This window comes from Pseudoliparis swirei, chromosome 23 (assembly GCF_029220125.1).
Source record: "Pseudoliparis swirei isolate HS2019 ecotype Mariana Trench chromosome 23, NWPU_hadal_v1, whole genome shotgun sequence".
Taxonomy (NCBI): domain Eukaryota; kingdom Metazoa; phylum Chordata; class Actinopteri; order Perciformes; family Liparidae; genus Pseudoliparis; species Pseudoliparis swirei.
This window is the reverse complement of record NC_079410.1, coordinates 21,005,670-21,016,247: the sequence shown is the minus strand read 5'-3', so window position 1 is coordinate 21,016,247 and position 10,578 is coordinate 21,005,670. Positions and strand designations below refer to the sequence as shown.

The window sequence follows — 10,578 nt, the reverse complement described above, 5'->3', positions numbered from 1 at the left end:
AACTCCCTGTATTTATAAATACTGCAGCAGGGATTTTAATAAAAGTCTTTACTAATGAGCACTATAAAGATGTTCTGCATGATATGATTGATCTAACGTAATAAAGGGCATGTGACGCTTCGTCAGTGTGGAGGGGCGTGTGTCATGGGCGTGTCATTCCGAGGAGTGTCTGCACTCCGCCAATCACCGTGTAAACGTGAGGTCGGGGGGCGTGGCCTCGCCTCCCACATGGTCCCGTCCCAGCTGCAGCACGCTTTTGTTCAAGCTCAAGAAGTCAGACAGTCGAGCCTCCACAGAGGGTGCGCGCTTTTTTACGTTTCTCATGTACTTCTAAAACGCTGACATCAGCAGCGTCGCTTTTGTCACGCGCATTTACCAGGATGCATTTCTGAACCCGCAGTGCCACTTTTGGAAACTACATTGTTTTGTTTTGTATTGATGTCCAGCAAAGGTGCCCCCTCCCCGGGTGGATTTTCCTTGACCCAGTTCTCTGTTGGTTCCGCTGGAGTGTGACTTGCTGTCATGTCCAGTTCCTAGACTATCTGCGACAGACAGGAGAGAGTATAAACTCCTGCTCCTCTTCATCCTCCGCGCTGGCTCTCTATGGAGACGCGTCCCGTCTGCTCTCACGCAGCTCCCGGAGTGACTCGCGGCCGAGGCGGCGCTGTGGATGTTGAATCCACCGACCTGAGGAGCAGAAGACGACACACTTAACCTCATTTGAATGCCTTTGCAAGGAGTTTGCTGGTTTCTGTGCTGCAGGCAGGGCTTCAGTTTGCTCGGACGAGACTATGGGGAGAAAGAGGAGGAAGAGTCTTTTGAATTGCGCAACAAGGAGGACTTGACTCCCAATGGACGGGTAAAAAAAAAAATCAAAAAAATCTCCACCTGCACTAGACTGCAGCTCCTGTGCATGAATACTTTACTGAAAACAGATTTGAAATGATACATAATGGGTTTTAAACTGTCCTGTACAACTACACATTATACTTTAAACATTTTTCTCACTTCAGGAGTACAATTTAAATTCTGTCCAGACTGATGTGGTTTCAGTTCTTTATACGAACGATAACTTGTATAAAGTAAATATGTATGTGCACTTGAGGTATAAGAAATGCAAAGTTATAAATGTTTTCTGCCGATGATTTAAAGTTGCATGCTACAGTTAGCTGTTGTAGTTTGTTTATGGGAGTTATACACTTGTTACATACTAGCCTGTGTTACTGATGCAGCATAGAGACTGTGCTGCTGCTGCTGGCGAGCTTGACGTTTAGGTTTGCACAGTCTTGAAGGCTTGGGCAACATTGAGCAATCACACACACACACACACACACACTCACACTCACACACACACTGATGCAAGCTGTAAAAAAACCAGTGTGTTGAAGTGATCCTGTCTGTTTGGTCTCCGTCTGCTCAATTGCAAATAAGACTGCGGCCTTGTCTTCTCTGTAATGTTAGTCATCTGATCAGGCACAAAGAGTTCAGCATTGTCCACCCACTTGTGAGGGGGCATTGTTGCCTTGAATTGAGGTAGGCTGTATCTGTATGACACAACATACAGATCTTTATGTACAGTCTCTTCGGAAAGAATCCACCCTTTAACTATTTATTGGAGCTGTGTGCTTTCCCCTCACATAACCCTCACTCTTTATCGGGAAGCATGCTGACCTTTTAATTGACATTAGGTGTAACATGGTGTCATAGGCCGAGGTATTCTACACAAAAATCATGGCCGTGTACATGAAAGTAACAGCACCTAGAGCCATAACTTGCACAGCCGGCTTATCTATTAACTGGACCTTTTGTCTGCTTGCAACCAAAGCAGTGCAACACCTCCCAGAGATTTGCATGAAAACGTTGGGAACAAATACATTTGACGCAGTTATTGCCTCAACAGAACACTAACTGACCAGCAGCCGCCAGATAAGAGAAACATCTGTTGCTCAGGGGTATCCAGTGAGGTGATGGTGTGTAGCACTCTTCGTCTTGGAAAACATCCCCGTCTTGGTCGTAATGCACCATCTGCTTGGCAATCGGCGGTCGAAGGCACCCGACTGCGCTCCAGAGTCCCGATCAATATGAAATCTTAATAACCTGTTTAAATGGAGACGCCTGGTGGCCTGTTAAAGTGAGAGAGAGCTTTCCTATGCTCGTAACTTTCCTGGATACCTGATCCTGGATTAAACTTCCACGAGTGCTCCATCTGCGAGTGTAGTGCTCTTCTAGGTGCCTGCCTTTATCGTTGGTTTATTGCATTGTTGATGTGTCGTTTGGACAAAAGTTTCGCTCTGCGAAATGATGACTTTGATTGAGAGATTGCATTCTGGCCTGAATTTAGTATCTCTAGAAGATGAGTCCTGCATTTTCCCTGTTATTTGTTAGGCCAGGTCAAATGGTTGAATTTCAACACAACAATATGTCCTAAAACAAAGCTTTATCTACCAGTGTTGGCATTGCTCATGTATGACAGTGCACAACTGACCCATGTGAAGCTCATAAGGCTTCTCTTTGGAGCTGCTCTGCCCCACAGTGGTGTTGCATCACTCGTTAGAGAGTTGGTTCAATGGATTTCTTGCTCGTAAATATTCATAATTAGGAAATTGACTAAAAAAAGCCATCAAATAATAGTCTGACTGGATTAATGTGATTGATGTATTTCCCATTTGAGGAACAGTCTCTTATTAGTCAATCACGAGGTAATGCCTGTTCAGTTTATCTGGTAACCAAAGTAAACTGCACCTTTGTACCACCAAGTCTTTTTTCTTCTTCTTCTTTTTTTAAAGTCCACCCCGGTGTTCTTAATTTATTGATTATTGATTCCCTCTTGCTCTCAGGTAATCAATCCACTTGCTCAAAATCCTGTTTCCTCTTTATCTGTGTCACTGGCGCATGCTGGGTGTTGTAATTATATGTCAATAGTTCACGCTTAGCCAATAATTAAACCCACAGCTGAACCATTCTAAGCAAAGCCAATATCATCAATGACCCACTCTTAAACCACGCAATGTTACACACCTCTCAGCCCCTCCCCTCAAAATATACATAACCAATGGTTTGGCTTTCCATGGTGGCAACGAAGGAGGTGGGGCGTAGGGTTGAAGATGGTCTACAATGAGTCCCAGGGAAAGCCCCTCAAGGCTACGTTCCAGATTGTTAACCAGAAAGTTTCATTTCTGAAGCCACATTTTCAGAGAGCAGGTCAGACCGCCCTGGGTGGATGTTTCTCTTTTGGGCTTCGTAACATTAAAATACTCCATTTAGTAGGCCTCTCTCCAGCTCCTGCCAGGGTTGACCACAGCAACCCACAGACTCTGGTGGAGTCTCCCTCGCTCAAGACATCCAAATCCTTCACGGTCATCTCCTGCGTCGTTTTCCAACAAACTGCCAGAGGGTGCCACGCTGCGTAGCATCCGCAGCACCAAAGCCATAGATGACACCCTGTTCTTTGCCAGGACTCTGTCTCACTAGGCTTGGAATCATGAGTCAGCGCTGACGTCGGTGGAGGCTTTGCCCTCGAGAGCACAGGGCCATGTCAGAACCGTTCCACTGCATGTTTACAGTCCTCATTCAAAGAAACTGCTCTCCAACAGCTGCCCAAACAGTCAAACGGAGCTGAATGCTTCCAGTGTTGGGACAGCAAGGAACTCCTTTCGGGCCATCCGTCATTCTCTCTTCTTTCCGTGTTTCCACTGAAACTCCATTCAGTTCTTATCCAACGCTAAGTCACGTTAACCAACAAACTAACACCGCCTGAGTGTTGAGACCCGCGAAGTTGGGAGTGTGGGCATGAGTACTGCGATGCATCCTGCTTCTGGGAACAAATGGTCTCAGTCTGGCCTTTCTGGAACGGGTCCTGTTAAACGTCGCTACTGCCCTCTGTCTTCAGAGGTGTCACGGTACGCTGGTTTATATTTGGTTTCCGTTGCGTCTCTGCCTCACCACCTCCAGGCCACACATCTGGTCTTCAAGCCGACACTGGCTAAGCCCAAGCATTTCCTCCTGGTTACTCAGCCTCCCAGGAGAGCTGAAGGGGGAGAGAGAGCGAGAGAGAGAGGGAGAGAGTAGATGGGGGCGGGGGGGAGCGAGAGCGAGAGCGAGAGCGGGAGCGGAAGTCGGGCCACGGAACGAACACATCACGGCATCTTTCCCTCCATGCTCTGCTCTCGTCTGGAGTGATTCATCCCCTTCCCGTCCAAAGGGAAAGCTTTTGCCAGGCCTCTGCGTCGCACGCTATCCTTGTTCCCCATCCCACAGCCCATTAACTCTATTGGAAAGCTATTTTTCTTTAAATCGGCTCGTTTTGTGGAGAGGTATATAACATATTCTAACTTGATCTCCGTGAACCGTTAGTTTATTGATTCTCTGATTGGTTTAGAAAATGGAATTACGACGTTACCGGTGTTGATGTGATTAGTTTGGTTTAGTTGTTTTCAGTGATGGCTGCCGGTCTGGATGTATACGTCTGTGGTGCTGTCGCCTGAGTTAAATCAAGTATGGTAAAGGGAGAGTTACCATAAACAATCTATCCCATTCACAAGGCACAGTTTGACACTCTTCAGTTATTCTTGCCCGTCTGGTTTGACATTTACAGTCGGCTGCCTGTAAAGTTAGGAGCTAAAGTCAAATCTCATTCCATCTGCTTCTTATAAATATAACACCGACTCCTTACTAGCCTTTAAATGTGCAGTTCCTGTTTTCTTTGATATTTTTGAGAAACCGAAAAGAAGGAGTAGACTTTGCTTGCAGGGCGATGGCTATACTTAGGCCGGCTTGCCCAGTAGTAAAGCGTGCTGTGTGAACTGTAAGGGGCCCAGAGCTGACCTGGATAGGGTTTTAGGTAGGCCAACACCCCTGAGCTGGGCCGGGGCAGACACAGGAGCTGGCTCAAGGCTGTGGCTCACAGAGATACTTAGTCAGGACACTCTGTGCTGCCCTGCACACCAGGGATTCTGGTCAAATTGCACACAGCCAAGTTCTGATGTCTGATGGGGTTTTCCAAGGTCAGGTCGGGAATCCAGGAGCCTGAGCGCTGTGAAAGGAAACATCCTTTCCTATCCTCTGCTTCACAGGGGAACCCTTGAACCAAAAGTTAATTGTTTCAGCCATGAAATTAGATTTGTACGTGTCTGCCAGTGGCGGCCCCATTAGTAGTCAGAAGAAGCACTAAACCAAGTTTCCATACAAAATGGACATCCAAGAAAGAGGGAATGCGATTTGATTCGAGCAGCTGGCTTAGTGTCGAGATAATTTCTCAAACAGTTATTGTAGCTTGTAATACGTTTGAGACGTGTGGCAGATAATCAACATTATTTTACCTCAGAATGTGCTGTTTATATACAATGCAGAGGCTCTTTTTTAATTCCTGCTTGTTTTCATCAAGCTAAAACCAACTTGTGACATTTTAAACATGTTGATAGAAGAGAGAAAGGCAACAGTTCCTGTTCTGAGTGCAATCTTAAAAACTGGGGTTATTTTTAGGTTCACAACCTTCTCAGAGAAATGACTTAACTGAATAAAAGCCTTTTGGGGCTTTTCTGGTTGGGGTGCACGCAGCTATTACACAAATGATTCCTCTGTTCCCCACTCCTATATTAAATGAGCCTGTTTTGAATGCCATAATTCTCCCCACAAGCTCACCCCCTTGCAAGTGAAAGCAAAGCATTGCAGGAACAGAGCAGCTATGTGCTGAGACTGCCAAGAACGGCTGCACGCTTTACTGTAACATGGCCACTGAAGGCAAACTATTGAGGGATCCCTCCAACCTGTTGACTAGTTTTTAGGACAGGCTGCTGTTTGTGTTGCATTCTCATCTATTTACCCGATTCTCTCTCTTCTGTTGACAGAGTCCAGCTGAAGTGACTGTTTCTCAACCAACTCGCACAGCAAACGGAACGAATGGGTAAGGAGAAATAGAAACAGAACGTTTTGAACCTGAATTTTAGGAAGTAAGAGTTCCTTATTTTGCTCATGTACTTCCTCCGAGTGCCGTATCATCCGACAGGCACATGTGTGAGGCCGATCACTTGATGTTCTCTTCGTCCGCAGTGTATGTTTTCTCTCACGGGGCTCTCCTCATGGGTCTAGTCATGCCACATGTGCCTCACCACAAGTCCACCCCGATGCTCACATCTGTGCACATACAAGCTTTACAGACTCACATGTATATTGACAGTCATTTGAGCTCAAGCGGCAGTGGTACTTTGATTGCTTATGGATTATGCCGCTGTCAGTTTTCCCTCATTCATCGCTTGACTGTTTTGATTTGACATTCAAAGGTCGACTCGAATGTTTGGGGCCATGGTGGCCAGTCATATGTCAATCTTCAAGCTAGAATATTGTGATCTATTATTGGTTAAATCTGTCCAGCGTCGAGATCTACAAATCCAATCGCCTGGTTAGTTAGACAACTCCATACTTAGTATATGCGTGTTATTCAGTCAATTATTACATCCCATAAATATAGCCACAATCTTATATACACAAAAAGAAAGAAATTACGGAAAAGGTATCGGCAGAAGCATAAACGCTAATGTATTCTTATCCAAAATTCTTATCCATTAAATCAGATAATTTTTTCGATATATATATATATAATATATGTGTGTGTGTATATATATATATATATATGTGTGTTTGTGTGTATATATATATATATGTGTTTGTGTGTATATATATATATATGTGTGTGTGTAAATATATATATTTATATTAAATATATTTATTTATATCTAATTTTGTATTTATATATAATTAATTATCTGATTTAATTGATTGATAAGAATGTATATATATACAATGTACACTTGTAAACCTCAAAAATACTTTTATAAGCCATCCTTTTGCAAAAACCAAACCAAGCACAAAATAAACACTCAAACTGCACGTTACAAGGAACCACTATGCATCTCGTGAATAATGAAATTCAAATAGTCATGTGTCTGACAAGTGATTGCTAGTGCCAAAGAAAAGGAGTGATTCATGGAAGGCTCGATCCAAACTATTAGTGCAGGGCTGTGATCTCAGACAGTGATGTAGCCAGGCTCTGTCCTACTCTGCTGCTGGCATCGTGCCCTCATCATCCCCCCTTCCCCACTTCCCTCATCTGCAATCTCTCCTGTACGTCTGCAGATTCACAGGCAATGAGTCACAAAGCTCGACTTGTGGGACTATCACACGCCACATATGCATGGACGAGGGTCTGCAACAATACTCAGCAGGAGAAGAGCTGCATCGGCACGTGGGGAAGGAAGCTGAAGATGTGACATTGTGTTGCAGTCCGACATGAGTCGCTGTCTCTCAATCTTAAGGGGAAGAAAGAAGGAAGAGAGTCAGGCTTACTGGACAGGGTGACTCAGTTCTACCTTAGCACCACTCCTAGAAGAGGTGTGGCTCGGATGTGTGCCACTTCTACATTATAGTGGAGGTGGCCCCGGGCCACATGGCCTAATTAACTACTGGTTTTGAAGGGAGTGTGTTAAAAAGCCTGGCTGTAATTATCACACTGAGTGCCGAGATTAAAGAGCGTAATGCATGGTCATGACCTGGCCAAGGATAGGACACGCCCAGAAGTTCAACTGTATGGAGGGAAAGCCAAGCCAGGCTCGTGATAGGTCGGGCATTGTGACGTAGCAAATGGTTCCATATCCTTTCACCTTCAGCCTCATGTCACAGACAGGGCAGCTCTGGCTTACTTTATGTTATTAAGCTATTGAATTGAACTGTCCAGAAGGTGACATTAATCTTAACTATCAGTTTGAATAATGGCCCAGATGTCACGCTGATGAATCGGAGAGGTTTATGTTTGTTCAACTAGACTGAGGTTATTATGGTAATGCTGGGATCATTCATCGTGCTGCCAGCATGATGTGGTTAGGGAGGGTGCTAGGCCGGCCTTTGTTAATACTGAGCGGTGGGTACGGACAGATGTGAGTGTGAGCCATTTCAGGGCTTACCCAGAACACCTAGGGAGTATCACCAATGTGTTTAGTAGACAGTATGGTCGCATTGTGTCACGTTCAATTTTGAATTTACCATATTTTGTCTGTGTTATGGCTTTTTGAGGCTTTGAGCAGGATTTATAGTACACAAACACGGCAGGCCACATGCACAGTCGACTCTATTGACTATCTACTGTACGGGACGCAGAGCATCTAGTGATCATGTTCAGTCACACGCTGGAAAGTTACACATTTATTCAGAGATTTTTATTTTTTACAAGATATACTTTTATCATTGTGATAACTGACTGACTGTCTTTGGTGAATCCAGGAACTGCAACGTGAAGTTTGAAATGGGCCGAATGAAATGATTGGATGGGATTTTTACAGAACAGAGATAGCGGATCATTTTCAGTGCATTTGAATTATTGACGGTTGCAAAAGAGAATTTCAACAAATATAAGAAAAACATTTTTGAAAACATTGACCAACCCTTAATGCAGAGACACATCTGGAGAATGCTAATATTAGTTTGTGAGTCCTGTAATAGATATGTTGTATGTTTGCTCTGACCTCTCGCAGCATCCTGAGGCTGTGGGTGATGGACGTACCTCTTCAGGCGCGTGGTCTCTCCTGTCTGTCTCTCTCACAAAGTGCCAAGCAGCTTCCCCCCCCCCCCCCCTCCTGCTGTGCTCACACACTCAATATTCTGTCGTACATCATCACAATTATTTCATCCCTGCTTTCCCGACTCTTAAGTTCCTTCTCATAGCTCAGGCAAAGAGGACAAACTGTACCAAAAGGAAATGAGACACTTGAGAACTTCTCCATCTCCCTTTCTCACCATTTGCGCCGTCCTCCTTCATGTTAGCCCCCCTCCTGCTTTGACAGCTTGATACAGACCTTTTTTTTCTGCTGTGGCTGAAAGAGACCAATGTTTCAGAATAAAATGTGTGTGAATTTCTGTGTGTGTGCGAGAGAGAGTGAGAGCATGCATGAACCAGGGGGCGGCTGTAGCTCAGTTGGGTAAGGGGGTCGTCCTGCAACCCCAAGGTTGTCGGTTAGATCCTGGCTCTCCCCATTAGTTGTTGCAAGTCGAAGTGTCCTTGAGCAAGGCACTGAACCCCCAGTTGCTTCCCGGGCGCATCACTGCAGCCCACTGCTCCTTAATAACTAAGGATGGGTTAAATGCAGAGAACTAATTTCCCCTTGGGGATTAATAAAGTATATATCTTATCTTATCTTATGTGGATGTGTGCGTGAGAAAGCTTAGAAGTGGGGCCCCTATAGTAATTGCCTGTCTGTCTGTCGGCCTGTCTGTCAACTACCCAGCCATCGCAAACTAGCAAACTTTGAATTCACTAAGTCACACCATCAGAGTGACTCCCACCAATGAAGTCACTTACTCTCCATCATAACATGTCTTGCTCTCTCTCCTTCAGTCACAAACTCCGACTTCCTGTCACAGGCACCCCCTCCTTTTTCAAAACATTACTTTTTTCCCGCCTCTCCCCTCTGCCTAGTCCAGAGCTTCTTGGCAGTGGTCTTGAGTAAACAGCGTATTTTTAGCTGGGAGGTCATATAGGCCCAGTCTTAATCACCACATTCTCATTTTCCCACCAGCCCAGCTCCAGAGGCCCGTTGAATGTGGGGGAGGGGATTGAGACTTTTAGAGAAATGGATTTCTGCAAAGAGGAACGGGTTATTTAGTGCTACAGTATGACCCGAAGTATTTCAATTAAGGTCCTCTCTGATATTGTTATTCATCAACCCCCCCCCCCCCGGAATGTTTAATCGAGTGTATAACTTGATACACGATGGTCCTTTGTGTCCAGGTATGATGAGCCTGCACACCAACAGGGCTCATCAAGTCCTGGTGAGGTTTGAGGCCATTTGTTTGAATGCCCTTTGGGCCAGACATTTCATCCATCGCATCCATCTCAAAGTAGTTCAGTGACACATCAAGGGTCACTTTTGCAACTGTGCATGTTCGTGTGGTTACAAGGACCCGCTTTGTGTGCCGGAGCGTGTCTCCACAGCGGTCGTCCAAGCCCGGGAGCAAGGACACAACTTTTCTGACTTTAATTAGTGTCTCGACATTTTGATTAGACCCCGGACTGAAATCAATTACTCATCGCTCCAGCAGCAGCCGCCACCAGACAGGCACTCGCAAACTAATCAACTCATTGTGCTGCTCACAATTGGGTGGATTTAAGTGTGTCACCATCATTGTCACCCTAACGGGCTGCAGACAAAATGCTCATCGGCTGCGGTGACCTTATTACGATATGCACGGGAGGAACAGTCCATATGCTGTTTAGTTTTAGTCAATCTTCAGCTTGAATAATGCTGCATTCACGCAAAATCATAAAGATAGTATGAAAATGAAAACTTCCCGTTGTTCAGACTTGTGGATTTACTAGGGCTGTCAATCGATTAAAAAAAAGTAACTAATTAATCGCACATTTTGAAATTCATTAATCGCGATTAATCGCAATTAAAAGTTAAAAGTTAAAAGTTCATTCTTTTTAAAGACCAAACTTCACACAGAGCTGTGTTTTCAAAGAGGCTCCTACCTATAAAGTGCCAGCGAGGTATTTAATATTGTGGATGATAAATTGTTTCTTCAGTGAAACAT

General features: G+C 44.8%; 1 protein-coding gene across 1 annotated transcript in view; it reads left to right on the top strand.

Annotated features, from left to right (window-relative positions):
• The first annotated feature begins 279 nt into the window (after window positions 1-279).
• plekhh3 (pleckstrin homology, MyTH4 and FERM domain containing H3) overlaps window positions 280-10,578 on the top strand; it is a 30,803-nt gene continuing 20,504 nt past the window's right edge. The window contains exons 1-2 of the mRNA XM_056406941.1: window positions 280-859; window positions 5,847-5,902. Of these exons, the coding sequence (XP_056262916.1) occupies window positions 725-859; window positions 5,847-5,902 (191 nt within the window). The 5' untranslated portion in view covers window positions 280-724. The remainder of the gene's footprint in view (window positions 860-5,846; window positions 5,903-10,578) is intronic.